A 27547-nucleotide genomic window follows, 5' to 3' on the forward strand; every position below is an offset into this window, starting at 1 on the left:
AGTTGAGGGGGAGAAGACAGAGTGGTAATCAATGGATACTGCTTATCGTGGACTAATGTTATTAGTGGAGACCCTCAGGGTTCAGTATTGGTCCATTATTGTTTTGTGTATTTATAAATGATATTGATGATGGTATATCAAGCTTAATGTCCAAGTTTGCAGACGATACGAAGGTTGGCAGGGTTGTCAAGGACACTACTGACATTATGCTACTGCAACAGGATCTGGAAAGGTTGAGCAGATGGGCTGAGAGGTGGCAAATGAAGTTTAACATTGACAAATGTAAAGTACTACATATAGGGCTGCAAGAGTAGCTCATGGTGTATTGTCGATGATATATAGGAATTTTTCTAGCAGGGATAAGGAGGTGATTATTCCCTTGTATAAGGCAATGGTCAGGCCACACCTAGAGTACTGTATACAGGTCTACATCCTTCTTCATTTCAAGAAGGATGTAGAGATGCTGGAACGAGTACAGAGAAGGGCAACAAGATTAGTGAATGGAACAAAGGGGTGCTCTTACGAAGAAAGGCTTAAGTCTTGCAAATTACAGTGTCTGGAGACTAGGCACCGGTGAGGTGATCTGATAGAGGTGTTTAAAGCTTTGAATGGTTTGAGCATGCCCAATGCTGATGGGATTCTTCCTCTTGCTCAGAATAATCACCTGAGAGGGCATAAATTCAAATTGAGGAAAGACAGATGTAGGATAGACGTGAGGAAATTTGCCTTTAGCCAGCGGGTGGTTGGTTGGTTGGTGAACAGACTTCCATCCCTTGTTGTGGAAGTTGATAGCCTAAATAAGTTTAAGGCTCAGCTGGACAGGTAATTCGAACAAACAGAGGGGTGAAGTGGAAGTGGTTATTTTTTATTTATTTATTTATTTTTTTTTTTTTGGCTGATGCTGCATAAGCTTGCTTTCTTGCATCAAATGCCTCTACTAATGCTAATGCTAATCTCCTTTGTGACTTGGTTACAGACCAGCTTATATCTATCATAGGCTTACATGTCACCCATTAATTTATATGTATCCCCCATGCATTTTTTTTTCTTCTCTGCCATATGTCTCATTAGCTCATCTACATCCATTTACGCCTAAACCTTGAACAATATTTCTTAGTTGGTATGTAAAGCCTAGTAGCTTCCAAGATAAGTTCTTTGAATGCTTCCCATTTTGAATTTGCTGTTGGTAACATCATCAGTTGGTCCCACTGTATAGAATTTAAATACTGTCTCAGACCGTAGTCGCCTTTACGAAAGCAAAAACCCTTCCTTCCCTTTACCCCTGATGGTAGTTACCTCTTTGAGTAAATCCCACTTCAGCACCTGTGATCACTGCCTCCTAGTGGTTCCTTTATCTGCAGATTCTTAATGCATGAAGAATCACTACTGATAATCAGATCAAGAGTATTACTCCCTCTAGTTGCCTCTCGATCATGCTGATGAAGAAAACAATCATCCAATAAATCCACAAAAGTCTTGCTAATGTGTGAGTGTTAAATAATTAAACTTCACACCAACCAGTACTTGAAAATATTTTAATACTGTAACTAAAAACACTGTATTTACAATAAAATGATTAAAACTAGTTTAAAATATTTAAAATACATAAATAAAAACAATGAAAATATGACTGAAAACAAATTTGTGAGCCTGAAGCTCACATCTATCTAGAACATGAGGTGGATAGCTGCAATTTGAAAGCTCCGCCGTAATTTTTGAAATCTCCAATTGCCTGTCACCAGTCGAACTAGAGTGCATCCAAGCGCAGGAGAATAATGTACGCGCAGTGCTACGTAAATGACCAGGGGCGTGCGCAGAGCCATAATTGGTAAATTGGCCTGCGCACATTGGCTTCCCAAAAATGGAAGTTACTAAACACGAATCCATGCATTGGACTAACACATCCAAAAAAGGAAGGGTATTATCAACCTCTAGTTCAATCATAAGTTGAATGATGGGCGACAGGGAATTGAGATATTGCAGCAGCCCAGATTCTGATCCCTGGGGTATAATTGCAAAAACATCGTCAATAGAACGACAGAGAGTGGTAGGAATTGGTAAGTTCAAGAAAATCTGACTCTCAAGTTCTTCCATGGTGATATTGGCCACGATAGGACTAATAGGGGCACCCACAGCTGTGCCCCGTATTTGGCAAAACAGAGTCATCGAACATGATCACACCCTCCGTTAAACAGAGATTGAGAGCAGTACAAATATCATCTAAAGAGAACGACGTTCTATCTTCCAATGTGGCATCCCTGCTCAAAAGACGTCTCGTGCCGGCAATGGCCTGTCGTACAGGAACAGAAGTGAACAGAGAAACCACATCAAAGGAGACCATAACCTTGCTCTCAGAAATAATAAAATCTTTAATAATATGCAGAAAATGCACATCTAAACAGTTTTTCCAACAAGGGGTGCTAATAACTTGGCAACATGTTTGGAAAGTTCATACATAGGTGTATGACAACAAGACACAATGGGCCATAATGGAACATCAGGTTTATAGATCTTTGGAAACCCATAAAACTGTGGGAGTTGACAACCTGTCACATGAAGCTTCCAGTGGACGTTCTTGGTAATCTTATTGGCTAAAAACCAAGAATGCACAAGTTTATTAACTTTGGATTCCAACTTCTCCAACACTTTCACAGGGAAAGTCTTGCACAATTTCATAAACCTCCTGACCCTGTAATAGATCGAGGGCTTTACAAATATACTCCAACTTGTCCAAGTTAACAGTGCGCCGTCCCTTATCTGCAGGCAAAACTACAATAGTGCTCTTTGCACAAAGAAGAAAGAGCTTCCCATTGACATCGTCTGAGGTTATCAGTAATAGGCCGGATGTGCTGCAAAATCGAAGCTGTTTTAAAGCGAATTATGTTAGCAGTCTCTTCAGGTAGCTTGTCCAGAGATGCTTTCACACCCATAGCCAAATGTGAAGAGGCACTTCGCTTCGAAAGAATGGGAGGTTTACAAGGAAGGACCGCAAACTTCATGCTGAGGGTCAAGAGATCATGTTACTCCTTAGATAATTGTTTGCTACTCAAGTTCCAAGCAAACTGCGAGTTATCTCTCAGTTTGTTTTGAACTTGAGTTATGTGTATTCCTAGCAGTATATGCTTCTTGTAATAAAGAGTTAAATTTATTCTGCTGACATACATGATACGCTTCAGTCACACGCATGGCTTGGGAACACAAAACATGACCCACTGTAGAAAATACAGGGGGAGGGACCAAACCTCTTAATTCTTGCATGAGCCTGGATTTGTTCATGGTAATCCTTTTCAATTCTTGATGAACACTACCAATCCACATTCCTACCGTTTTCAAACCAAAGCCAAAGCAGGCCCACCTGATACGGTCACAGGAGAACAGTTCCTTGAATCTAAAACCTCTGGGAAGAAATATGATGGGCTTTACACCGATGTGAAAAGCACAAATGTTGTCTATTGCGGGCTTCAGACAATTTCTGCAAACTGAGAGTAACACCATACACGTACGGGCCATACATTAAACGAACATTAGAAAACAGGCCTTGTGCGTCGGGTTGCATTATATTCAAAGTTTCTTGCAATGACCAACTAACTGGTTAAAATAAATTTATTAAAATAAAAATATAATATATACATAAGATAAAACAGAAATAAAATAAAAGCGTTAAAATACAATAAGATAAAAGAGTTAAAATATATAGTAGCTTTCGAAGTTAAGTGCCTCTTCATCAGCTAGTCTGTGACTGGTGTACTTCAGTATATATTAATGGTTACAATAGCACAAGTCAGCTGGGCATGATCATGTATCACGAGTCTGGTGTCAGTAAAGCAGAATTACATATACGTGACGATCGCCAGCACTCATCACACTGCAATACAGTACATTCTATAATAGGGTGTAAATGTACTCCCCTCGTCTGATTTATAGTACTATTATTTGTGGCTATGTGTAGTGCTTCAAGCCATGAGCGCTGGCGGTAATCACATGAATAGTCAACGATTTCAATATCCCGTTGGGGATCAAGATTGTGCTGCTCAACTCAATAATGTTCAGCGACTGTGGCGCGTTCAAAATTAGCCGTTCGCAGAGTCACCTCGTGTTCAGAAACTTTCAGTTCTTGGGTTGTCTGCTGTGGAACCCATACATCTGAGTGTGTGGCACATTATCATTAGGGATATTGTTTTTGTATATCCCATATTGTATTGTGATGTCAAATGTAGCACAGTGACCTGCTGTTCAGCCCGTAACAATGTGCAGCGCTAATCAAGAATATCCACCTTGCACAATCCTTTACAGTTCTGTAAGTAGGGTGCAAGATTGACCCAATCAACACTATCTGTACACCTTAATGACAGTAGGTTGTCAGCAACTGACAAGATGTGCAGTTTCCAATAAGAACACACTTGAGGGTAATACTGTGGAAGCAAGAGCTCCCACAATATTGCCCTTCCAAAACTCCACACTATCTTCAACTATGTGTTATAACTGATACTTCATCATTTTGACTTGCACAATGGAATGCAAATTACCACTAGCATACAAAGCTGTTCAGCATTTTATACTGTGAGCTATGCGGCATAGTCCATTACAGATGGGGTGGTCATAATTGGTGATCACCGAGCATATATACTTATACGAAAATTAGTTTCATTTTAAGTAATTTTAAAATGAGCTATGACCTAAAATGATGGATTACTCTAATGAAACTTACTTGTCCATAGTCTATTTCTAACGGATAAAAGCGATTTGGATATTTGACAAATTCATGTCTTTGTTCCCATACATTTCCTGTCTTTTCTTCATACAGCCTTTTAAATTCCAATGCAGCATCCAACTTGCTTTCATAATCTTCCAGTTTATTACCTCCAATTGTCGTTCCAACTCTACCCCAAGAACGGAACACCCAATAACTGAAATAAAAAAAAATTTATTAAAAAAAAAAAAGCAGCAGCAGCAGGCTCATATACAGTATCAATATGTAATTATTTGTCTATATGGGAGAGAGCAAAAGATATTTTAATTTAATTTTACATTTATTATCATGTATTGGTTGAGATGACAAACTTATCAATGTAAATTCTATATTAATGAATTAATGGTGATTTAAAAACACCCCAAAGCATAGTTTTCAGACAAAATATTTTTGCCGATCACACCCCTTCTTTTGACTTAAAAAATCAAAAATATTAATATTTTTATTGTATATATACACAAGAATAAAAAGAAAACAGTTACATGGAAAAAATGTGATGAAAATAAATTCATAAAATAATTTATTTTATAAATCAACTTTTAACTTTTGTTCCTCTATACAGTAAACCCCCGCTATTCGCGGGGGTTACGTTCCTGAGAAATTCGCGAATACCGAAAACGCGAATACTGAGTTATGGCTCCCATAGTAATAAAGGGGTTCCGTTCCAAAGTATGAAATATATAAGAAAAACTAGTCTAAAATTTTGTCTATGTATGTATTATATGTACCTTCATAATATGACATGTACATAGACAGTACATGAAATGTGCTGTGAAATGAAAATAACAAACAATTTAATATTAAATGTAATATTTATTAGAAATTTCATACCAGCGCCTTTGCTAGCAAAAAAAAAACATCCCGCCAGTGCTATCACCAGTTTCGCTAAAGTGTTGATAGAGGAGTTTTGCCTTTTCGCGAATGATGAGTGAACTTAACGGAATTTTATTTCGAGTTCGGTCTTCTATCCACAGATTTAAAGCCTTTTCCATTTTTTCTAATTTAACATCACGAGTTACAGAGCAAATTTTTGAAGCAATTAGCGCGTTTTCACGGACACTACGGCGGATTTTTTCTTCCGATTTCTTGATTGATCGTACCGTTGACTCATTGATTTTATAATGTTTTGCCACTGAGGAGACACTTTCACCATTAGAAATTTTGTCTAATAACTCAATTTTATTCGCTAATGTTATCACCTTCTTTCATATTTTCACATTTCTCTTTTTATTCGTAGCCATATTTTTGTAGGGGTTAGAAAGAACTTGTCCACAATAAAGTCACTTTCTTCCGTTAACACACTCGAAAAAGTGTGTTTTACACTGCAAAACGGTAGATTTATCATTTTTGTAAGCATATCAATTTATAAATTGATAAATTTATTCAGTTTATAAGCATATAAATTAAAAGCAAACGACGAAACCTTCCATGACTAACACATACTGAACAAAGATTACCGAGAAACATCCACGCTCGCGATTTTTTCACCCCTCTCCCCCCACCCACTGAGCGCTGTTTTGACCGGGAAAGATAATTTTAGCCACGCCCATGTTTTTTATGGCGGAAAATATTCACGGCGCTTTAAAATTCACATTTTTTCAGGTTTCATTTTATATTAAATCGGCGATCGCGAATACGCGAATACAGATACCGCGAATAGCGGGGGTTTGCTGTACTAGATATTAGGTAGATTTTAGAAAAGTCCCAAATTGTATATGGCTTTCCAATTTCCATTAGAGTAACTGTTTTACCCAAAGAAGCGCTATGCTGCAAAATTTTAACAACACACGAAAGGATATGTAGTTTGTTAGCTTTTGTTTTTCTATGCAGAATATCCCCTCACGCTGTTGTTAAAAAATTTCTAAGTGGGGGACACTATAACCAAATTGCCATCATGGCAATTTGTGATTACTGATGGCACAAGAGAATGCCCAGCTCAGGCATTTGTAAGCAGAAGACAAACGGGACAATTTGTTTTTCAAAAAGCAGAGTGCTTCGCCATAAAAAAGAAGAAGAAGAAGAAGAAGAAGAAAAAAGCAGGCTTTTTAATTGTACGTGCAATCAACACATTTTTTAAATAAAGCCATAGGATTGTTTACCCAGCACACTATGCTTTTAAGCATAAGCTTACCTAATACTTTTATCTTTGAAGATTTCTGTTTGAATATTCTTTTAGTTGTCAACTAATTTTTATTTCAAGAAACAGTGTTGCAGACTCTATCCTCAAAGTTCAGTTCATAACATGGCCCTGCTGTCTAGACTTGGCTGTCAGGGGGATTTCTAAGGGTTCACGAAGAGAATATCTGAATGAAGCTTTTTATTTTCTAACCTGCCTGAATATTCTCTCACCACTTAGCACTACTATGGGGAATTGTTAAAATGTCAAGCATGACTCAGAATTGGTTTTATTTCAAGTTTTCTTGTGCACTATATGACTTTGGTAGCAGAAATGCCTATAACTAAGTTAGAATCATCCATCGATTTAATCTTCTAGGGTAATCAATTTCCAAAATGAAGGTGGGAGATCTCGGAAAAATGGATGGTTTGGATTTTATTGGCGCATTAGCAACTAAGGCTATAATGTGCCAAGACCACCAGAAATAATGACTTTCATAAACAGTATGAATGTGATGTCAATTGAATTAAAGAGCTAGGTTCAGATTTTTTGAAAACTGCATTGTGTGTGTGTGTGTGTGTGTGTGTGAGAGAGAGAGAGAGAGAGAGAGAGAGCTTGAACAGACTTTCTCCACAAGTTAGGATCCTAGAATAATCAGCTTACTTGGCTTGTTTAGAAATGCTTTTGCTGGAATTTAACAATTCATATATTCTTTTTCTTGAGTTCATAAAGTGTTTTCTTTCAAAACGTTTGGATTATGAACTGCATTTGAACAGGAGTTATGTCACTCACTAGTGACTACCTGTACTTTTCAATTTGGTAACTTGGAAAGAATTATTTGACTTTCTCACCACTTCTTACCTTCTTACAAAGTTGCCACAATCTATCAGTCTTGTTACACATTTGACCACAGATGGTCAATGTGTACACACATTGAAAAGCATGTATGTGTTGACAAGTATCTTCTGAAATAGTTTAAGTCTATCTTTCATTATTAGTACTTCTTTAGTAATAGTAGTAAATTTCCGTAAAATATTCATCCAGTTTCAGAGAAGGACATGCAGATCTCTTTCCTGTACACAAATTAATAAGATGAAAAGGACAAAATATTGCCACCCAGTGCTTAATCTCTTTTAAATACCCTTGCTACTCCAGTTTTTAGGACTACTAAAACAGACACATTATCAACACTAAGTAAAAGATTGTTTTTTGAAGTAATCCCACAAGCTTTCAAGTTGTTCAGATGATATCCACCGCTGTACCATGCAGAACCGCCTTCCAATTCTGGCACTGAAAGCAAGATATTTTTGATTTGATGATTATTTTTTACAAAAGGTCACCACAAAGGGATATAGCTTGTGATCACTTTGATCACTGCTATCTGTAACAATTGAAAATGGCCATTTTTTTTCAGCAACACCACCACCTCTTCTTTCCACATCTGCAACATTTTGCTAACAGTGCGCTTTTTGTTTTTGTTCTATAACTATATTTTTGTTTCAGTTGGAAATCATATTTCTGAAAAATGGGCCTACATGATGAGCATATTTCAGAAGATTATGTTCTATGACAAACAAAATAGAGATAAAAGTCTGGCTAAGATTATATGATTGTCAACATAAAATACGACATCATTTTTACATTTCTTTCTATGTACTGTATTCTCTCATTATGCTCATTTGTTTCCCAAATTTCCCACTGCCCGAAACTGAAAAATCATGCCTATATTATGGTACACAAGCAAATGTGTTACCTTTTTCAGATTTTACTATATGTGGAAAATCTTGCATATATGTTTTCTGATATTATGTTATATATTTCTTTGGCATCTTATTGAAACTCATTGTTAATTAGATGTGTCAACTTCATACTACATGAGTACATAAACAGAACATTACCATTATCATATTGCTATTGTTGCAGTGCAGACTACAGCAGTGGACCTAATGGCCAATTTGGTAAAGAAAATAGGCAGGAAATTGCAACATAAAAAAATAAAATAATAAAATAAAAACAATTACAACATAGCTTTTTTTTTTTTTTTTTTTTTGTGTGCGTGTGTATATGAAAAGAAAAATATAAAAACTGAGTTTTTGTCCAAAATACAGAAACTCTATCACCAACTCTATTTCAATGGTGAGAGGGAGAATGGTCAAAAAATAAAAAAGACAGATTCTCCATGATAAATTCGGAGAGTTGGCAGATGTTAACTATTACAAATATAATGCTGTAACTTTTATTCTGTAGACCTATGAATGTATAAATTACTGAAATAAACATTTCATATGAACTACCATTATAATATGTGAAGAATGACAATTAATGATGGATTTCAAGGCTCAATATCAAGTACTATTTCATAATTTCATCAGCTTTCACAAATCTTAATCTCAAATGCTACCAGTTGAATCTGAAGTGTACAGAGTGCTTCTGAGATTGAACTAATGCCTTGTTATAGATTTCTAATATTCATCTTCATAGTACCGAACAAATTGTTCTGTCAAGTTTCATAAGAATCATAAATTCCCTAACAACTACCTAACTGTGCATAATCACTCCAGCATTAAAATTCTAATGAAGAAAGTTACACCCAGCTTCCTTTTGCATGAGTGACTTAAGTTTGTTCATGAATAGTTATGGCCAAAAAAGTTATGGGAATTGAATGATGTAATGATAACTGACAGAAAGCTGTAAGAAAAAGTAGTATGAGTATTGGTATTAGTAATAACAAAATGATGCAAGGAAGCAAGCTTATACACATCAGCAAAAAAAACATTAATTTGCCCAAACCTACTTTAAATTAAATTAATGCATTTAAATGGTGTTGTGGAACATTAATTTAAATAAATGTTCCATAACACCAGGTAGAAGTTTATTCCAACACTTGATTACTCTCTCTCTCTAGCTGCAGGCATTTTTCCATATATTAATCCTTTTCAAATTTAAATTTGTGTTCTCTCATATATCTGGTCCTAGCAAGAGTATGATGTCTAGTTTTCATAATATTGAATTTACAAAATTCAAATCTTTCATGGTAAGAGTACCCTTTTGTGCTTCTAAGGTTGTTCTGTTTTTCTCTACACTATCAAACTTGTTGTAACTAGCAGCATACAAGGTCCCTGGGCTTACAGAATCTATCCAGTAATTTTTTTAAAGCAGCAAAAGCAGAAAAGGCTGCCAAAATTTTAGCTGTACTACTGAGAGCATGATTGGATTCAAAGGGAAGTTTCTACCAATAGTAGATGGGTAGATATCTCTCCTATTTACAAAAGTTGTTTAAATGCAGTGGAGTAACCACACAGACCTGCAAGTTTGACATCTGTGCCAGAGAAAATAACGAAGTCAATCTTTCAAAAGTCTCCTCAAAAGGAATGCACCTGTAAGAAAATCCCAGCAATCACAGCTAATCAATCCAATTATCTGAAGTATGGTTGTAAAATAGGAACTGAATGCAGAGAATAATTTTAACATGATATATTTAGCTTTCAGCAGAACTTTCAATAGTGTTCCACATATGATTGTATATGAACTGAACTAAAACAGTTCAGTTCATATGATTGTATATGAACTGAACTAAAACAGCATTAGAGGCAAATTACTATAAGGAATAAAAGAATGTTCATATGGTAGGAAACAGAGTAGTTATAAATGGCTATTGCTCTTCATGGACTAATGTTATCACTGGATGTACCAGAGGATTGAGTATAAGGCCTCATTGTTTTTATTATTTATTAAAGATATCAATGTAAGATTTTCAAGTTTAATGTCTAAGTTTGCCAATTGTTGGCAAGTTCATAAATAGTAGTAATAAGGGTATGCTACTTGTATTTACTTTCTATAAATGTAAAGTACTGCGTTACGGTAGAAAAGAAGGGGGGGGGAGGGCAAATTGCAGCTATTATAAATCTGCAGGATGGAAGCCTCCTCAACAATTCATGTTTGAGGGAAATGAACCATATAATCTGCCATGCTGATCCAGTGCAGGTTGGAAAATTGACTGTATTTAGCAGTCAAGGGTTTGAACCCTAGTCTACTCAAAGAGTGTGTGTGTGCTATTGCACTCCCTCTCCTGACGACTCAGCTACAAAAGGCCAGCATATTAGGGTAAAAGTAATTCCAAAATAACATATGTATAAAGAAAGAGACCTAGATGCAATTGTACAGAAAAACATGAAAATGTCTCAGCACTGCAAAGAGGATGATAGAAAAACATAAGGGGTTCTGTTAGTAAATATAGGGGAATTTTCCCATAGAGACAAGTGTTCACTGTTCCATTCTATTAAGGATAGTTAGATTGCATATATTCATACTGGTTTTGAAACCTCATTTTATAAAGGAAAGAGAAGTAAATGAAGGTGGAAAGGAAGGATGTGAGGGAGAGCACCAAGATTAGCTGGGGACACAGGACTTATTTACAAGGAACTTTGGTTCTGTAAATTGCAAAGTCTGGAAACTACGCAGGTGTATGGTGACCTAACTGAAGTCTTCAAAAGCAGTGAGTAAAGGCACTAAGTATTGATGGCATCTTTCTCTTTCTCAAATGGCACACAAAAGGGGGCAAATTTAAATTGAAAAAGAATGGCTGTGTAGAACATATGTATGGAATAAACTTATAAGCTACTTATATTTACTTTTGATAAATCGAGGGTACTGTATTAGGGTAGAAGTAATCCCAAAATAACACACCACTTGCACAGCAAACTCAGACTGGTGGCATCTTTCTTTCTTAGTTGGCACGCGCACGCACACACACACAGGGAAAAATTAACTGAAAAGGAATGGCTGCAGAACACATTAGCATTAGGTGAGGCATATGATGCAAGAAAGCAAGCTTATAGAGCATCAGCCAAAAAAAAAAAAAAAAAATCCAACCCTTTCCATTTCTTCCATCCGGTCACTCCAAATGTTTGTCTAGTTCAGCCTTAAATTTATTTAAGCTATCAACTTCCACAACAACAGATGGAAGTTTGTTCCAGCAATCAACTGCCCGTTGGCTAAAGGCAAACTTCCACACATCTGTTCTACAACTGTCTTTCTTCAATTTGAATCTATGTCCCCCCAGGTTCTTAATCTGTGCAAGCGGATGAATCCCATCAGCATTGAGCCTGCTCAAACCATTCAAGGACTTACATATCTCAATCATATCACCTCACAGGTGCCTAGTCTCCAGATGCTGCAACATGCAGAACTTAAGCCTCTCTTGGTAAGAGCACACCTTTGTTCCTCTCACCAATCTTGTTGCCCTTCTCTGTACTCTTTCTAGGAACTCTACATCTTTCCTAAAATGAAGCCTCCAGACCTGTATGCAGTACTCAAGGTGTGCTTGCCATTGCTTTATACAAATGTATAATCACCTCCTTGTCTCTGCTAGCAAAATTCCTATATATCACTGACAAAACTCCATGACCTGCTCTGGTAGCCCGTCAGCACAATTACCTGCAGGTCTTTTTCATTCTCCACCTCCCTGAGTGTAGTACCACACAGTTGGTACGTTTCTCTTGGGTTACTGCTACCCATATACAGTACTTTGCATTTGTCAATATTAAACTTCAGTTGCCACTTCTCAGCCCATCTACCTAACTTTTCTAGATCCTGTTTCAGTAACATGTATGGAATAAACTTAATAAAATTAGTCAAAAGGAAGGGCAAAATTTGGGGGTTTTTTGTTTTAATTATGCTGTGTAAGCTTGCATCCTAGCATCATTTTGTCAATATTCATAATATTTTATATACCAAATCAAATCACCTGTCTGATGTGTCTGACTTCAACAACTGCAGCTTGTAGTAAGAGTTAGTACCCTTGACAATATCTACCATACCCAAAACAGCATTATATACATTTTCATGTTCAACCAACACATGTGCTACATCTTCCAGGCCTGCAGAAAATGAGAAAAAAATAAATTTCTAAGCATATTAAAATGTTACATCTTAATGTATCTTAGTGACTTACACAAACTTCAAGGTAAGGTAATTACAATATAGCAAATCTTTTTTTTGATTCTATTAATATAGAGAAAGCTATATCATCTATGAAATAAATTGTGGAATATCCTGTCCTATATATTTTTCCAACCAGGAAAACTTCCATTGCCATCAATTAACACTATGTTGTTAAAACTCAAAATAGTACAAATATCAATATTAAGTTTTGTGCAAGATACTCTAACTTTGAATAATCACCAAAAATAAGGCTGTTCTGTGATTTGTTTAAAACACCAGATCTGTTAAAATACCATCTCCTGCTTCAGGCATTCATAGCAGGTGGTGGTATTTAAACTCACCTTTTCTTCAAACATAAAAAATTATTCCATAAAAATGCTGCATTCCCTTTAATTTATCCCTCTGCCCAAAATATATTCAGAAAATAGAAAATGATACCTGATTCAGGATCAACTGAAGCACCACCTTTAACAGTCATCTTCATTTTTGAAGGCATACTCTTTTTGAACTCATTCTCATTTTTGGAAGCTGAAAGAATCAAAGCATATACCCTTGTACTTATCATTTATAAGTTAATCATGATAAAAGGGTTCCTAATATACTAAGAAAGAAATGTTTAATTCAGGAGAAGAATTTTTATATATTAACACAGCTAAACATATTAAAACAAGATAATGAGAACTGGCTCCAATTTTTACATGTTTGCTGCCATTTAAATTAGAAGGAACCTGTACATTGTGTGACATCATTTTCAGAATGTTGATAAAGAAATCAATTTTCCACCATGCCCAGTATTCTGAAATTTTGTACATAATGGTTAACAATTAAAAATTTGGAATTCATTGCTAAAAGCAAACTTACAATTAGTGAGCCGTATATCAGAAAAAAATCTTAAAGTTTTAAAAAAAGTTTATTCGTGTCCATAAGCTAACATCAATACAAGCAAAAAACAAATAAAGCTGTGTACCAAGTCTATAAACAAAACCTAAGCATTGCTATAATGCCTTCAGTCAGTGTGTCAATACAGTGTGTCAGTGGGTCAGTGTGAGTAGTTGTTAATATCATGTGCCTTTACGTTAACAGCACCTCATTGGTTAACCACGTAAGTATGACCACTCATATGTATTATGGCACCTCACTTATAGTGTTGTTTTATGCTTATATAAGTAAATTTGGGTAGCAAATGTGTTAATCTGTTTGAAAATCAATTTATTTTCTTTCTTGGTACAGAATGAAGAAATAACAAGGTAAATATACATGCTTTATGACTATGGGCCTAAATTAAAGTAGAACGTCAAAAATCTGAACATCAATCATTTGAAACGTCAATAATTTGAACGAGCCAGAATTTATTTTTTTTTTTAGTGCCGTAAAATAATTACAGTAAGAGCCAGTTATTGTGATCACTTTTGTGTATTGAATTTTGATTCTATTAAACGACAATTCTAATAAGCAAAAATTGGAGAAATATTATCCACTGGCTATAAAAATGAAGAGATAAAGCACAAATTTACACTTTTATTATCTCACCAATTAACAAAATTAAATGATACATGAAAATTGACAAACAAACTGCATGCTGTCCAACTCAACTACTCTTGATGAAAAGAGTGAGAGATCTGGCAACAAAGAAACGAGGTTCGAAAATGGTGCAGCAAAAAATAAGTAATTATTTTCATTAAAGACCTATGTTATTGCAGCTGAAAGTACCATTTGTTTTGTTACCTATGAATAAAAATACATAAGTAAAACTTAGTGTTTTTATTTCTAAACTTACAAAACCTTTTTTAGTCTCAAGAACAATATTTTTTAATAAGTTCGAAAATCCGAACAAATCGGAAGTCTGAACTACCTCCGGTCCCAGTTAGTTCAGATTATCGACGCTCTTCTGTACTTTCTTAGAGTATGTTGGAAAACACAGCTGTAGACAGCTAAAGTTACATTTCTAAAAATTATTTCAATTGTAATCAAAATATAAATTTTTACATTAGTCAGAATACAAGAAATTTGAGCATGTGTAATGGAAACTAGCTGAAAAGTACAAATTTATAGTTGGACTCGTTATGAGCATAAAACCAAAAAGCTACAGTTTAATGACATGGATGATGTGATTAAAATATAAAGAAATTCATAATATCAGCATTATGAAAAAATTCATAGTAACAAATACATATGACCTTATTCTAATTATTTATTTTCTGGGTATTAAGAAAGAATTATCTTTTTCATTTCTGTTAATATTATCAAAATACACTTTAAATTCTTTTATTAGTTTATAAATGTTCCATAAGTAACATATCTTTCATATGCTATCCATGACTCATAAACATAAATTGAACTGAATTAATGCTACAACATCAAGACGAGAAGTGTGTACTATCATTGTGAACTCCAATTAAGTGGATTTGAAAAATGCATGGAAACAAAACATTAGAAAATAAAAAAGACATAACTGATGAACTTGTACATAATGGCATATGGAAGATTTTGGTTATAGTGTATTGTTATTATTATTATTGTTGCTCTTATATTATTTCTCCCTGATTGGGGGATGCCACTCTGTGATGGGTACTGTTATCAAGTACACAGGGTGGTTGTAATGTCTGGTGTTAATGTTGGTTGAGGAATTCTCTGACTGTAGGACAGGTGTTCAGGATTGCGACTTTCTGGAGTTCCTTGTAAGTGTTCTCTGGGAGACCTATTGCCGCTAGGCTGCTATGTAGGGTCTTTGGCACCATACTGATGGTTGACACAGTGATCGGGATGGTCGTTTCTTCTTGCATACTACACATCTACTTGACCTCATGTCTCAGGTTTGTGGACTTCCTAATTTTTCCCTCATGTTTTCTGGACTGCTAGTGTTGGGCACTATGTCAATCAGGTCGGTAGCCTTTTCCATCTTGTCTACAATTATGCCTGGTCTGTCGTGCAAGATGGTCTTATCCGTTATTATGGCACGGTCCTAGTACAGCTTGTGGGTTGGGTCTCTAGTACTGACTGGGGGTTCGTACTTGTAGTATGGTACACTTTCTTTGGTCAACCGGTATTTCCTCACTAGCTTCTGATGTATTATCCTGTCTACACAGTCATGTGTCTACGAGCGTACTCAGTCTGGGTGATCACCTTGCTCCCCCCCTGTGATGTCGTTTCTGAGGCCAGGTGGCATCGTCGACATGTGTCATCTGACATTCTGGGGCTCATTTGCATTTATTTTCTATAGTTTCTAGTGCTGATTACCTAGTCTTGGATGGCCAGCATGAATTCTTCAGTTTCAGGGAAGAGCGTCCCACTTGTGAGCCATGCATTGGAAGCAATGTTATCGATGTGATCTTGATGGAGGTCATCGTAGTGTCTCCTTTGCCCATCTTTCTAGCTTCGTTTCTTGTACCTCTGGGCGGGACAAGGTTACTCACTTAGGTTGAATGGCGTATACCACTTATCTATCTTCCTTATGGCCTGGTGGAGTGGTGTTGTGTTGTTCTCAAAGTATTCCTTCAGGTTAAATGTCGGTGTTTTCTGTTGCTCTATCAGGCCCCTTCCTCCTTCTTTCTGAGCTATTGTTAGTCTCTCCACTGTTGACTTCGGGTGGTGTTGGCAGCTCTTGGTCATCATTGTCCTTGTCTTTCGCATGATGTCCTCTAGCTCAGTGTTAGTCCAATCTATGACCCCAAAGGAGTATGATAGTACTGGAGCTGCACAGGTGTTTATGGCTTTAACTGTGTTCCTTCTGTTCAATTTTGCTTTCAGCAGGCTTCTGAGTCTAATGATATTCTTTGGTCAGGCACTTCTTGATTTCCTTTTGCTCTAACCGCTGAACCTGCATCATCCCTAGGTATTTGTAGGTCTCTCCTTCTGTCATAGCGTCGATATCTTTACCAGTCAGCAGCTGGTAGTTTCGGCCGACTAATTTTCCCTGGTGCAGTGTGTGGGTCTTGCATTTGTCTAGACCAAATTCCATCATGATGTCCTTGCTGAATTCTTCAGTGATCCGGAGTAGTTGCTTCACAGTTGCCGTGTAGAGCTTGATATCATCCATGTACATCAGGTGGGTGAGGGTGTACAGGTTCTTTTTTTTCCTTCTTTGAGGTTATATCCATACTTGCTGCCTGTAAGCATGGTGGATAGTGCGTTGAGTACTATGTTTGTTTGTTTGTTGTTTGGTTTTTAGGAGCATTGCAACTAAGGCCATATTGCTCTGGGATATACGGTGGTCATTCCCTGACCTTTCCGCATCCTCCGTATTTGGTGGTGACGGGCTCGAACCCGGGTCTAATCAAGAAGCGTGTGCTATGCACTGCTGCTCCTTCCCACATGGCTACGGAGGCACCATTGAGTACTAGGCAGAACCACAATGGGCTCAGAGCATCTCCCTGAAAGATTCCTCTTCTGATGGGGATTGGTCTGGTTGTGATGTTCTCGACCTTAATGGTAGTACTCCATATAGCCATTTCTCCCAAGAAGTTTGTCACTATCAGACTGACCTTTTAGATCTTCAGGGTTTCTATTAGCTAATTATGAGGTGTGGAGCCGAAGGCGTTAATTTTTAGGTTTTAGATATGTGACTCCTTCAGTGAGAAACTTCGGGATTGTCTCCGGGTGCCTTATCATTCGAGTGAACTGCACTGCTAGATGACTGTGTGTGCAAGTGAGCTTCTTGTACCAGTAGTTGTGGATGTTATCAATTTCCGGGGTTCATCAGTTGTAGGTGTTCCTACAACTGACAACCTGATCGACTGTTTTACTTCTTCTTTTCGAATCTCCCACTCTCTCATCTCTTGTACGTCTTTGGTTTTCTTCAGTTCTACTTCTATCCAGGGGGCTCGGTTATTATGTCTTACTTCACTGCTCCAGATATTTCCCAGAGCTCTTTGATCATCTTCTTCTTGGGTGGTCATTTTCCTGTTTTCTCATCTTCTCCCAGTTTCCTATAGAAGGCTCTGGTCTTCATTGAAGATTCAGTTGTTTATTTCCCTCTGGGAGCTCTCTTTGTATTGGCGTAGTCCCTTGCTGAGTGCGAGGAGGTTCTGCTTCAGTGTGTCCAAGCATTCTCCTATTCTCTGATTTCTGGTCTTATGTTTGCTGTGGATGCTATCTCTCTCTCTTGAGGCTCCTCACATTTCCAATCAATTTCTTACTTCTATTATCCTGTTGGTACTGGGTCAACTGACCATCTTGACTCTTAATTTTCTATCCTCTGCTGAAGTCTTCTTTCTGAGGCTGGCAGTTCCTTCTGCTGCTGGCCTCTTGTTTCTTTTCCATTAATCCTAGTAGCTACTATGGCAGCAGTATACAGCTGTGTGGATAGCCTCCAGCGTTGCACCATTGTTGTTGAGGTAACGTGGTATTATTTGCCAATTGAGGTGGTCTGTTACTTCCATAGGATTTTATTTGGCCTCTGCTTAGGTATCACGTGAGTTCTTTTGGTGTCCCTTCGAATTCTGTAAGGGCCTTCTTCCACTCGCCTTCTATTCTGGATATCATGACTTCACCTCTTTCCACTTTAGCTACTCTGGGTTGTATTTCGTCTTGCTCTTCCTTCTCTCGTTCCATTTTGACCATATTCTTTGTTCTTTGTAGTTGATCACTCACATTATGCTTGATTTTTTCCAAGATGGCAGGAGCTATTAGGTTCTTCATGACGATAGTCCTTCTTTGGTTTGCTAATTGCTGTTCGGTGACCTGATTATCTGGGAATTGTTCAAACCATTTGGTATGTAGTTACGACCTGTACATTGTCATATCGGTTTCTAGACTGGTTATTTTATGGTATGCTTGCATGATGTATGTAATCATTTTGATGCTCCACTTCATGCGCTGGCGTCTTCTTTCTTCCTGGGTTATCACTAGTGCAATTGCGCAGGAAGCACTACCAGTTGGTGGGGCTGGATGGTCTTGCCCTTCTCTTGTGGCGGCCATACGGGGGACAGCGCCACTTGCTCCACTGCCTTGCTCGGTTGTTATTTCATTTTTAGAAGTATTAGAAACTAAGGCCATATTGCTCTGGGGATATGTGGTGGCCATTCCCTGACCTTTCCGCATCTGGTGGTCATGGGCTCGAACCCCGGTCTAATCAAAACGTGTGCTACGCAATGCTGCTCCTGCCCACCTGGCTACGGAGGTGCCTGCCTTGCTCGGGAGACAGTCTCCAACTTTTCGAACCGACCCCTCTGCCTAAGGCCTGAATGCGAGTGACTTTATCCTGCGCCACCATCCATCTATGGAGGTGAACTTGTTTAGCTTTTGCCCAGTGGGTTTTTTATTTCTTGCAAGTGACACCAGATGGTGCCACTATCTGCCTCAGCTGTCACTCCGACCTTAGGGAAGGTAAGTCCAATGGAGCAACTTTCGCATTGTTTTTTTTTAAATTATTATTATCATCATCATTATTTTATTATTGTTATTATAATATCGGTCTCACAGTGTAATAGAGCCATGCTTGCTTCCACCAAGGAGGGATTTAAACCCGGGTCCATCAGGCTGATAGTCCGGTGTCTTAACGACTGGCCCATCGCACTTTTTATTATTATTATTATTATTATTATATCATATGGTGGATAAAAATAAATTTTTGTTTTTCATGCAGAACTAGATCCTTTTCCTTTTCCCTAAAAGTGAAAAGGGAAAATGTAAAAGACACAGCAGTTCACAAAGCAAACTGCTTTATGAAAGAAATTAATAGTATATACACAAAAAAAGTTGCAAAACTCAGAATATATAAATTTTCAAAATGAATTAAACTGTGGAGAGATTAATTTGTGATAATATGAAACACAATTGTGAAGAAAGAAAGCAAGCATGACACCATCACATGATATACTGAAACCTGCTTCATTTTGAGGATACAACTTCACCTTAAGTTCTCAAGATGGTGTTACACAGTGTGTTATTTTATTTATTTGGTTTTTTTTTTTAGGAGCATTAGCAACTAAGGCCATACTGCTCCGGGATATGCGGTGGTCATTCCCTGACCTTTCCGCATCCTCCGTATTTGGTGGTGATGGGCTCGAACTCCGAGTCTAATCAAGAAGTGTGTGCTACGCACGCCTGCTCCTTCCCACCTGGCTACGGAGGCGCCCGCACCTTCTATTTGAGAGCTTCTATTTGTCACTGTGCATACACAAGATCAGAACGAAAAGTTGTGAAACTTTTTTTTAATATTGTGAAAGAAACAGTGGAATAAAAAAACCTTGATGACTTTTGAAATCCACTGCATGCTTTGATACTGTCTCTGGGTTGTACTGAAACACGCAACACCCAACTGATCTGACAACAGAGTGAGGAAATTACAACTACCTTGACAAGTTTGAATGAAGCCTTTGCATGATGATATTCTTCCTTGCTTCTGCTCATCCATGAGGCTGTGCGGCGCAAATTTTGCACAGACCTTCCTTTTCCCTAAATCTTCAGGCAGAATTTGACAAATTGTCTCCTTATTCATATCCAACTCATCAGCCATCATTCTGGAGGTTAAATGACAATTTCTCAAACTTTTGCAACTCTGTCCTCATTTTTAGAGGTTGATGGATGCTCACTCCTTGGGTCATTAGGAGCATACATTTATTGTTGAACCACTAATACCATTTAAACACACTGGTCCAATTAATATTTTATCACCATAAACAATTATTAAAAAATATCATGTTTCTGTTGCAGATTTTCCCAGTCTAAAGCAAAATATGATATTCATTCACTGCTCCATTGCAAAATCGTGACATGGAATGTTAATGCCACAAACAAAACTGGCTGCTAGTACAGCTCATGGGGTTTTGTCAATGATATACAGAAATTTGCCAGTAGGAAAAGGGGGATGATTAGGCTGCTTCTTGACTACTGCAGTCTGGTCTGGAAGCTTCATTTTAAGGTGATTGTGGAACTGCTCGAACAGGTGCAGTGAAGAGCAGTGACATTAGTGACGAGGAAAAGGGTCTGCATATTGTGTCATCTAGAAATTAGACACCTTCGAGGTAATTTAATTCAGATGCTTAAGGTTTTGATTGGATTAACGTTGTGTTGGTCAGATAACACAAACAACAGGGCATAAATTTAATTTGACAGAGGATATGAACAAAAATTTTCTTTCAGCCAGTGGGTATTGGAACAAGATGTGGTTTTTCTTTTCTTTTTTTGCTGATGATATAATAAGCTTGCTTCCTTTCATCATTTGTTAACACACTAATACAGTAGAGTCCAGATTAATCGAGACTCGTTTAACCACGGTTCCACATTATCTGAGGTGAATTGGTGAAAAGTTGTACGGGCACTCCTCTATAGGTACAACTCGCAGATACACACAAAGCACAAAGCTGTTGCTATGTTTGGTTATAAGAATCAATTCTGAACACTTTCCTGATATTTTTCTAAAGCAGATTTCTGGAGGTCACTACCATAAAACAATTTGCAGTTTCCGGTTTACTGGGCTTTTCTGTTAGTGCAATCTATTAAAAACAGGTAGTAAACTCGATCTTACTGCATTTGCTATGATACCAATAGCTGGAATTCTACGTTATTATGTGAAATGTGTTTCCCCTTCAGTGAAATCTTCAATAATATAAAAACATAAAATTTCAGAATCTTCTCTTCATTCCTATTTTTTGAGCTTCGTAAAGTTGTTACTCCGTATCTCATTTGGCGTATTGTGTTAGTTGAAACTTGTGCGTTCCGTGTTCTTTGTTACTGATTTCTTATTTTTTTACTGTTTTAAATTTTACAACCAAAAAAAAAAAAAAAAAAAAAAAGTCAGTGAACAGAAATACCAATTAGTTACACCATGAACTAAACTATGTATGTAAGCGTAAATTTATTTCTTTTGCTAACCTGTGAGAAATATTCTTCCGATTTTAACATATCATTTAATTATGCTAATTGGTAAGGCAATAAAGTGTAAATCTGCGCTGTATATCTTTAGTTTTAGCCTCTGGATAATATTCCTCCTCTTTTCACTTATTAGAATCTCTGTTAAATAGAATTAAAATTCAATTTGTAAACATGATCACAATGACCAGCGGTTACTACATATCGTATAGTGAATGGTATTTTATTTTGGAGAGTCCATTGTAAATTGATTTGATCTTAGATTAAATTAAATTACGTATCGTATTTAGATTAAATTAGTTTTGAATAAATACTGTACTCTACATTATTATTCACTGTATGTTTTTTCAGCCTCATTTAATTTGGTTGCAAATCGTAAAATGCTGTACATGATGAAGTTTGTTGGGGATTATAATCTTGGTGCACTGTACTGAACTATACATGCATTTTGTATCTACAAGACCGAGGTTGGACACTTATGTAAAAAACAGATTTAAGTACATAAAAAAAAAACTCCACTTAAGTACGTAAGTCGAAGAGTGCCGGTATATACTTTGTCATCAAAGACAAGCGTACATAGTTCGGTACACAGCAGGAACTCACCAGTTGACTGTTGAGCCGTGCTGATCTTTTACGGTTGTTGATTTCATGACTTTTTACTCACTAATTTTCCAATTTTTTTATTTGTCATGTTTCATCTGTTATTAGGATTAGTGTAAGCACTATGAGTGGAAAATGGAAGTGTGTTGTTGTGTCTTTAGATATGAAGTTGAATGCAATCAAATGCATGGATCAAGGAGAAACAATAAAAAAGTGTCTTGTCACTTAGGTGTTGGTGAAGTGACTGTAAGGAACTGGAAGAGAAAGAGGGCAAAAATTGAAAAATGGTGTTCATAAAGAGCATCTATATGTGATAGTAAAAATTTCAATAGAAAAACAATGAAGAAAGGAGAATTTGAACAAACTTCCAAAGCTCTTTTTTTATGGTTCACACAGTTGGATAATGAGAGACAGAGGAAGCCCAATTTCTGAATAGATTTTACAGGCTAAGGCTTTAGAATTTCATAAGCATTTCAATGAAGGGGAAGAATAATTTACCGCAAGTTTTGGTTGGTTGGATTGTTGGAAATCTGAACATCAATGGGGAAAAATTATCAGCTAGTATGAAAAAAATAGAACATTTACTGCTAAATTATCAAAAATTATTCAATAATTGAAATTTTCATATGAAAATTTCAATTTGGATCAAATTTACAACTGTGACAAAATGGGCCTGAATTATAAAAATGCTCCCATCCAAAACACTTGCAACTACAAAAAAAAAAAAAAATCGGCTCCTGGTTATGAACCAAGCAGGGGGGGGGGGGGGAATTTTCAAATTCATTGGGGGAGCATAAGCTTAAACTAACTCTCATTGGAAAGTCAAAAACCCCAAAGCTTTAAAAGACAAAATGTTTGCCTGTTAACTCAGGAAATAAAAAAAAAAAAAAAAAGCATGGATTGATTAAAGTTTGTTTAAAACATGGTTTCATGAAGAATTTTCCCTAGCACAAAAAAATATTTGAACAAAAAGAAACTTCCCATAGAGCACTTTGGAAAAATATTTTATGCTCCCAAAATGAAGCCAATAAGAATGAGCTGGCAAAGAAAGATGAAAGAGGTGAGGAAACCATTTTAGAACTAGCAGATAATCTGATTCGGACACTTACTGCAGAGGATATTAAAAAGTGGACGAATTCTCATGAACAGCTAGAACACTGATAACATAATTTAATTTACCTTATTATTATTAATAGCCATATGGTGCAAGGAAGCCTGAGGTTTATGCTGCACCAGCCAAATAGAGATAGATAAAAGGTAGGAGGGAATCACCAAAAGAGAAGAATGATGATATCCAGCTCAGGACCCTAGGTGAGCCAAGCTCATACTCTACAGATGTGAGTCCCTGGGGTAAATTATGAAGAGCTAAAGGCTACAAATATAAAATCTAAGGGAGTAACAGAAAAATCTCCCATTGTTTATACCTTTTTGGGCTGCTTGTTGATTATTGGAATAAATTACCCTTCCTGTGGCCGCAGCGGAGAGCTTGTTTGATTCACTGACTTTGAATTAATCACTTTGGCTTTTGGGAAATTGAGTGACTTGGATTTTTTTCCCCTCCTCCATCTGCCAAAAGGAATCGATCGCTTGCCTTATAATTCTGTAATAAAATGCTAATAAATGAAATGAAACAAATTAAACATTTAATATTTTAATTTAGCTCGTGAAATATTGTCAAATATGTACTTTCCTGCTGTATGCTTATCGGATCAACTCTTGTCAAACAAATCACTTTGACGCATGATTTGTTTTTGCATTTTCCTTATATTAATCTAGCAAATTTTATGTTAATGTCGCAAATTTTACCATTTCTTTCTTTCTTTTTTTTTTTTTTTTTTTTCAATTTACTCCTATCCACACCATTCCGCCTGAAATTTTTAATACTTCAGGAAAAATGACTTACGGTGGCTCCACTCACTGTGCACTATCCGGTGGTTGGTTCATTATTTCCTATATGGCGTGGCGAGTAATTAACCGTGTGAAAGGGTCGTTAAGAATTAAGCTGCAATTATCAAACCTAACTCTAGACTTGGTAGCCAATCTTCTCAGAATATAATCATGCACCTTCGTAATGGTTACCGCCTAGCTGAGCAAAAATCCACCACTACTCATTTTTGCAAATTACACTCATTACATCCCGATCTTGAGCTAAAGATTAATAACATTTCAATTCCTCTTGTTCACACTGTCCGTGTTCTTGCCCTCGTACTGGATAAGAAACTGAACTTTCAAGCACATGTGGCTTATCTTAGAACTATCTGTTTGAAAAAGTTGAATATTCTCCGGCATGTGTCATCTATGTAATGGCATGCTGACCGACATACCCTCATCCATCTTAGCATTAGCATTAGTAGAGGCATTTGATGCAAGAAAGCAAGCTTATGCAGCATCAGCCAAAAAAAAAATAAAGTAAAATAAATAAATAAAAAATAACCACTTCCACTACACCCCTCTGTTCGTTCGAAATACCTGTCCAGCTGAGCCTTAAATTTATTTAGGCTATCAACTTCCACGACAAGGGATGGAAGTCTGTTCCACCTACCAACCACCCGCTGGCTAAAGGCAAATTTCTGCACATCTATCCTACATCTGTGTCTCCTCAATTTGAATTTATGCCCTCTCAGGTGATTATTCTGAGCAAGAGGAAGAATCTCATCAGCATTGAGCATGCTCAAACCATTCAAGGCTTTGTACACCGCTATCAGATCACCTTGCGTGCCTAGTCTCCAGACACTGTTATTCGCAAAACTTAAGCCTTTCTTTGTAAGAGCACCCCTTTGTTCCATTCACTAATCTTGTTGCCCTTCTCTGTACCCGTTCCAGCAGCTCTACATCCTTCTTGAAATGAGGCCTCCAGGCCTGCATACAGTACTCTAGGTGTGGCCTGACCATTGCCTTATACAAGGGAATAATCACCTCCTTATCCCTGCTGGAAAAATTCCTATATATCGTTGACAATACACCATGAGCTACTCTTGCAGACCGTCTGCACTGCTCAGAGAACTTCATATCTGCCTGTACAACCACCCCCAGGTCCTTTTCATTCTCTACCACTGTCAGTGTAGTACCACAGAGTTGATACGTTGCTCTGGGGTTGCTGTTTCCCATATGTAGTACTTTACATTCAATCTCTCAGCCAATCTGCTCAACCTTTCCAGATCCTGTTGCAGCAGCATAGTGTCAGTCGTGTCCTTGACAACCCTGCCAACCTTCGTATCATCTGCAAACTTGGACATTAAACTTGACATACCGTCATCAATATCATTTATAAATACAGAAAACAATAAAGAACCCAATACTGAACCCTGAGGGACTCCACTAATAACATTAGTCCACGATGAGCAGTGTCCATTGATTACCACTCTCTGTCTTCTCCCCCTCAACCACCCCTTTATCCATAGCAGCAATTTGCCTCCAATGCCACACTGCTCCAATTTGTGCAGCAGTCTTCCATGTGCAACAGTATCAAAAGCCTTTCTAAGATCCAAGTATATAATATCAAAGTTATTCCCTGCATCCAGTTCTTTTGTGACTGCATCACAGTATCCAATCAAATTGGTCAGGCAAGACTTCCCCTTAACAAAACCATGATGTCCGAGCTATAACTGAAGTCTTGTCTAGATGATCCTGCAGTGCTTCTTTAACCAGTGCCTCCATTAATTTTCCAGGAACAGAAGTTAAACTCACAGGTCTATAATTAATTGTGTCAGCCTTTGATCCTCCTTTGTGAATTGGGATCACATTTGCACATCTCCAGTCCATGGGTACCTCCCCTGAGTCCAAGGAAGCTCTCATAATTATGGCTAAGGGTTTGCTTACTTCCTTTGCTGCCTCCTTTAATATAACTGGATCGATCCCATCCACCCCAGGTGCCTTTCTTGTGTTTATCTTCAACAATTTCTCCTCCACTTTACTCTCAGTTATTACAAGATTCTCTAGCTTACTGCCAGAGTTGAATACACCTCTGGCATTCCCCTCGCTGAATAACTCCTCATGTGTGAATGTCGATGCAAAATATTCATTTAGTTTGTTAGCTACCTGAGCAGAATCATCAACAATTGACCCATCGATATCAAGTGGACCAATCTGATTCATCCCCTTCCTTCTAGAGTTTACATAAGTAAAGAACTCTTTGCTGTTTTTCTTCGCATCCCTTGCCAAGGATTTCTCGTAATCTGCCTTCGCCTTCCTAACCTCCTTTGTAACTTGGTTACAGATCAACTTGTATCTATCATAGGCTTCTGTGTCACGTGTTAATTTGTATATATCCCATGCATTTTTCTTCTCTGCCATATGCCTCATTAGTTCATCTGACATCCATTTAGGCCTAAACCTTGAACAATATTTCTTAGTTGGTATGTAAAGCCTAGTAGCTTCCCAGATAAGTTCTTTGAATGCTTCCCATTTTGAATTTGCTGTTGGTAACATCATCAGTTGATCCCACTGTATAGAATTTAAATACTGTCTCAGTCCATCGTAGTCGCCTTTATGAAAGCAATGCCCCTTTCCCATTACCTCTAATGGTAGTTACCTCTTTCAGTAAATTCCACTTCAGAACACTGTGATCACTGCCACCTAGTGCTTCATTTATCTGCAGATTCTTAATGCATGAAGAATCACTACTGATAATCAAATCAAGAGTATTACTCCCTCTAGTTGCCTCCCGAACATGCTGATGTAGAAAACAATCATCCAATAAATCTACAAAAGCCTTGCTAGTGTGTGAGTGACCAGCCCCCAAATTCCAGTCAATATCTGGGAAATTAAAATCTCCCATTATAAGACTCTCTGATTTACTGGCCCACTCTATTTCCCTGTACAGTTCCTTATTATACTCATCAGAGTCATTAGGCCTATAGCACACTGCTACTCTCAATTTTGATCTCCCAATGCTTATGTCACACCAAACTGACTCGACACTGCACTGTCCAGCGATGTCGACTGGCTTCGCATCCTTGGATTTTATGTGTTTCTTAACTAATAGCATAACCCCTCCTCCCTTCCTATCCTGTCTATCCTTTCTGTAGACATTGTACACCCCAAATTCCAGTTCTGCATTCCTTATATCTGTGTGACACCACGTCTCTGAAATCCCAACAATATCTGCCTTTGATGTTTTGAGCAATACCTCAAATTCATCAAATTTATTTACTAAACTCCTAGCATTGGTGTACACGCAAGTATACATGCACCTGCTCTTCCTCTTAGCCACCCTAACACAACCCATGTGTTTACTTGTACCCCCATGATTCCCAGCAGTCTCTGAAATATCCTGCATCTTATTCTCCAGGCTGCTGCTAATTCCAATAGAAGCAGTGCAAGAATCA

The 27547-nt window shown here is 37.4% G+C and overlaps 1 protein-coding gene across 1 annotated transcript in view; it reads right to left on the reverse strand.

The window, feature by feature from the left end:
- The window catches only part of Parp1 (Poly-(ADP-ribose) polymerase), a 411082-nt gene that overhangs the window by 128044 nt on the left and 255491 nt on the right, over positions 1-27547 (reverse strand). The window contains exons 14-16 of the mRNA XM_090376325.1: positions 13248-13337; positions 12613-12745; positions 4709-4907 (exon numbers count right to left, since the gene is read on the reverse strand). Coding sequence (XP_090232451.1) covers positions 4709-4907; positions 12613-12745; positions 13248-13337 — 422 coding nt within the window. The remainder of the gene's footprint in view (positions 1-4708; positions 4908-12612; positions 12746-13247; positions 13338-27547) is intronic.

Source organism: Mastigoproctus giganteus, chromosome 6 (genome assembly GCF_048544385.1).
Source record: "Mastigoproctus giganteus isolate SK-2022 chromosome 6, ASM4854438v1, whole genome shotgun sequence".
Taxonomy (NCBI): domain Eukaryota; kingdom Metazoa; phylum Arthropoda; class Arachnida; order Uropygi; family Thelyphonidae; genus Mastigoproctus; species Mastigoproctus giganteus.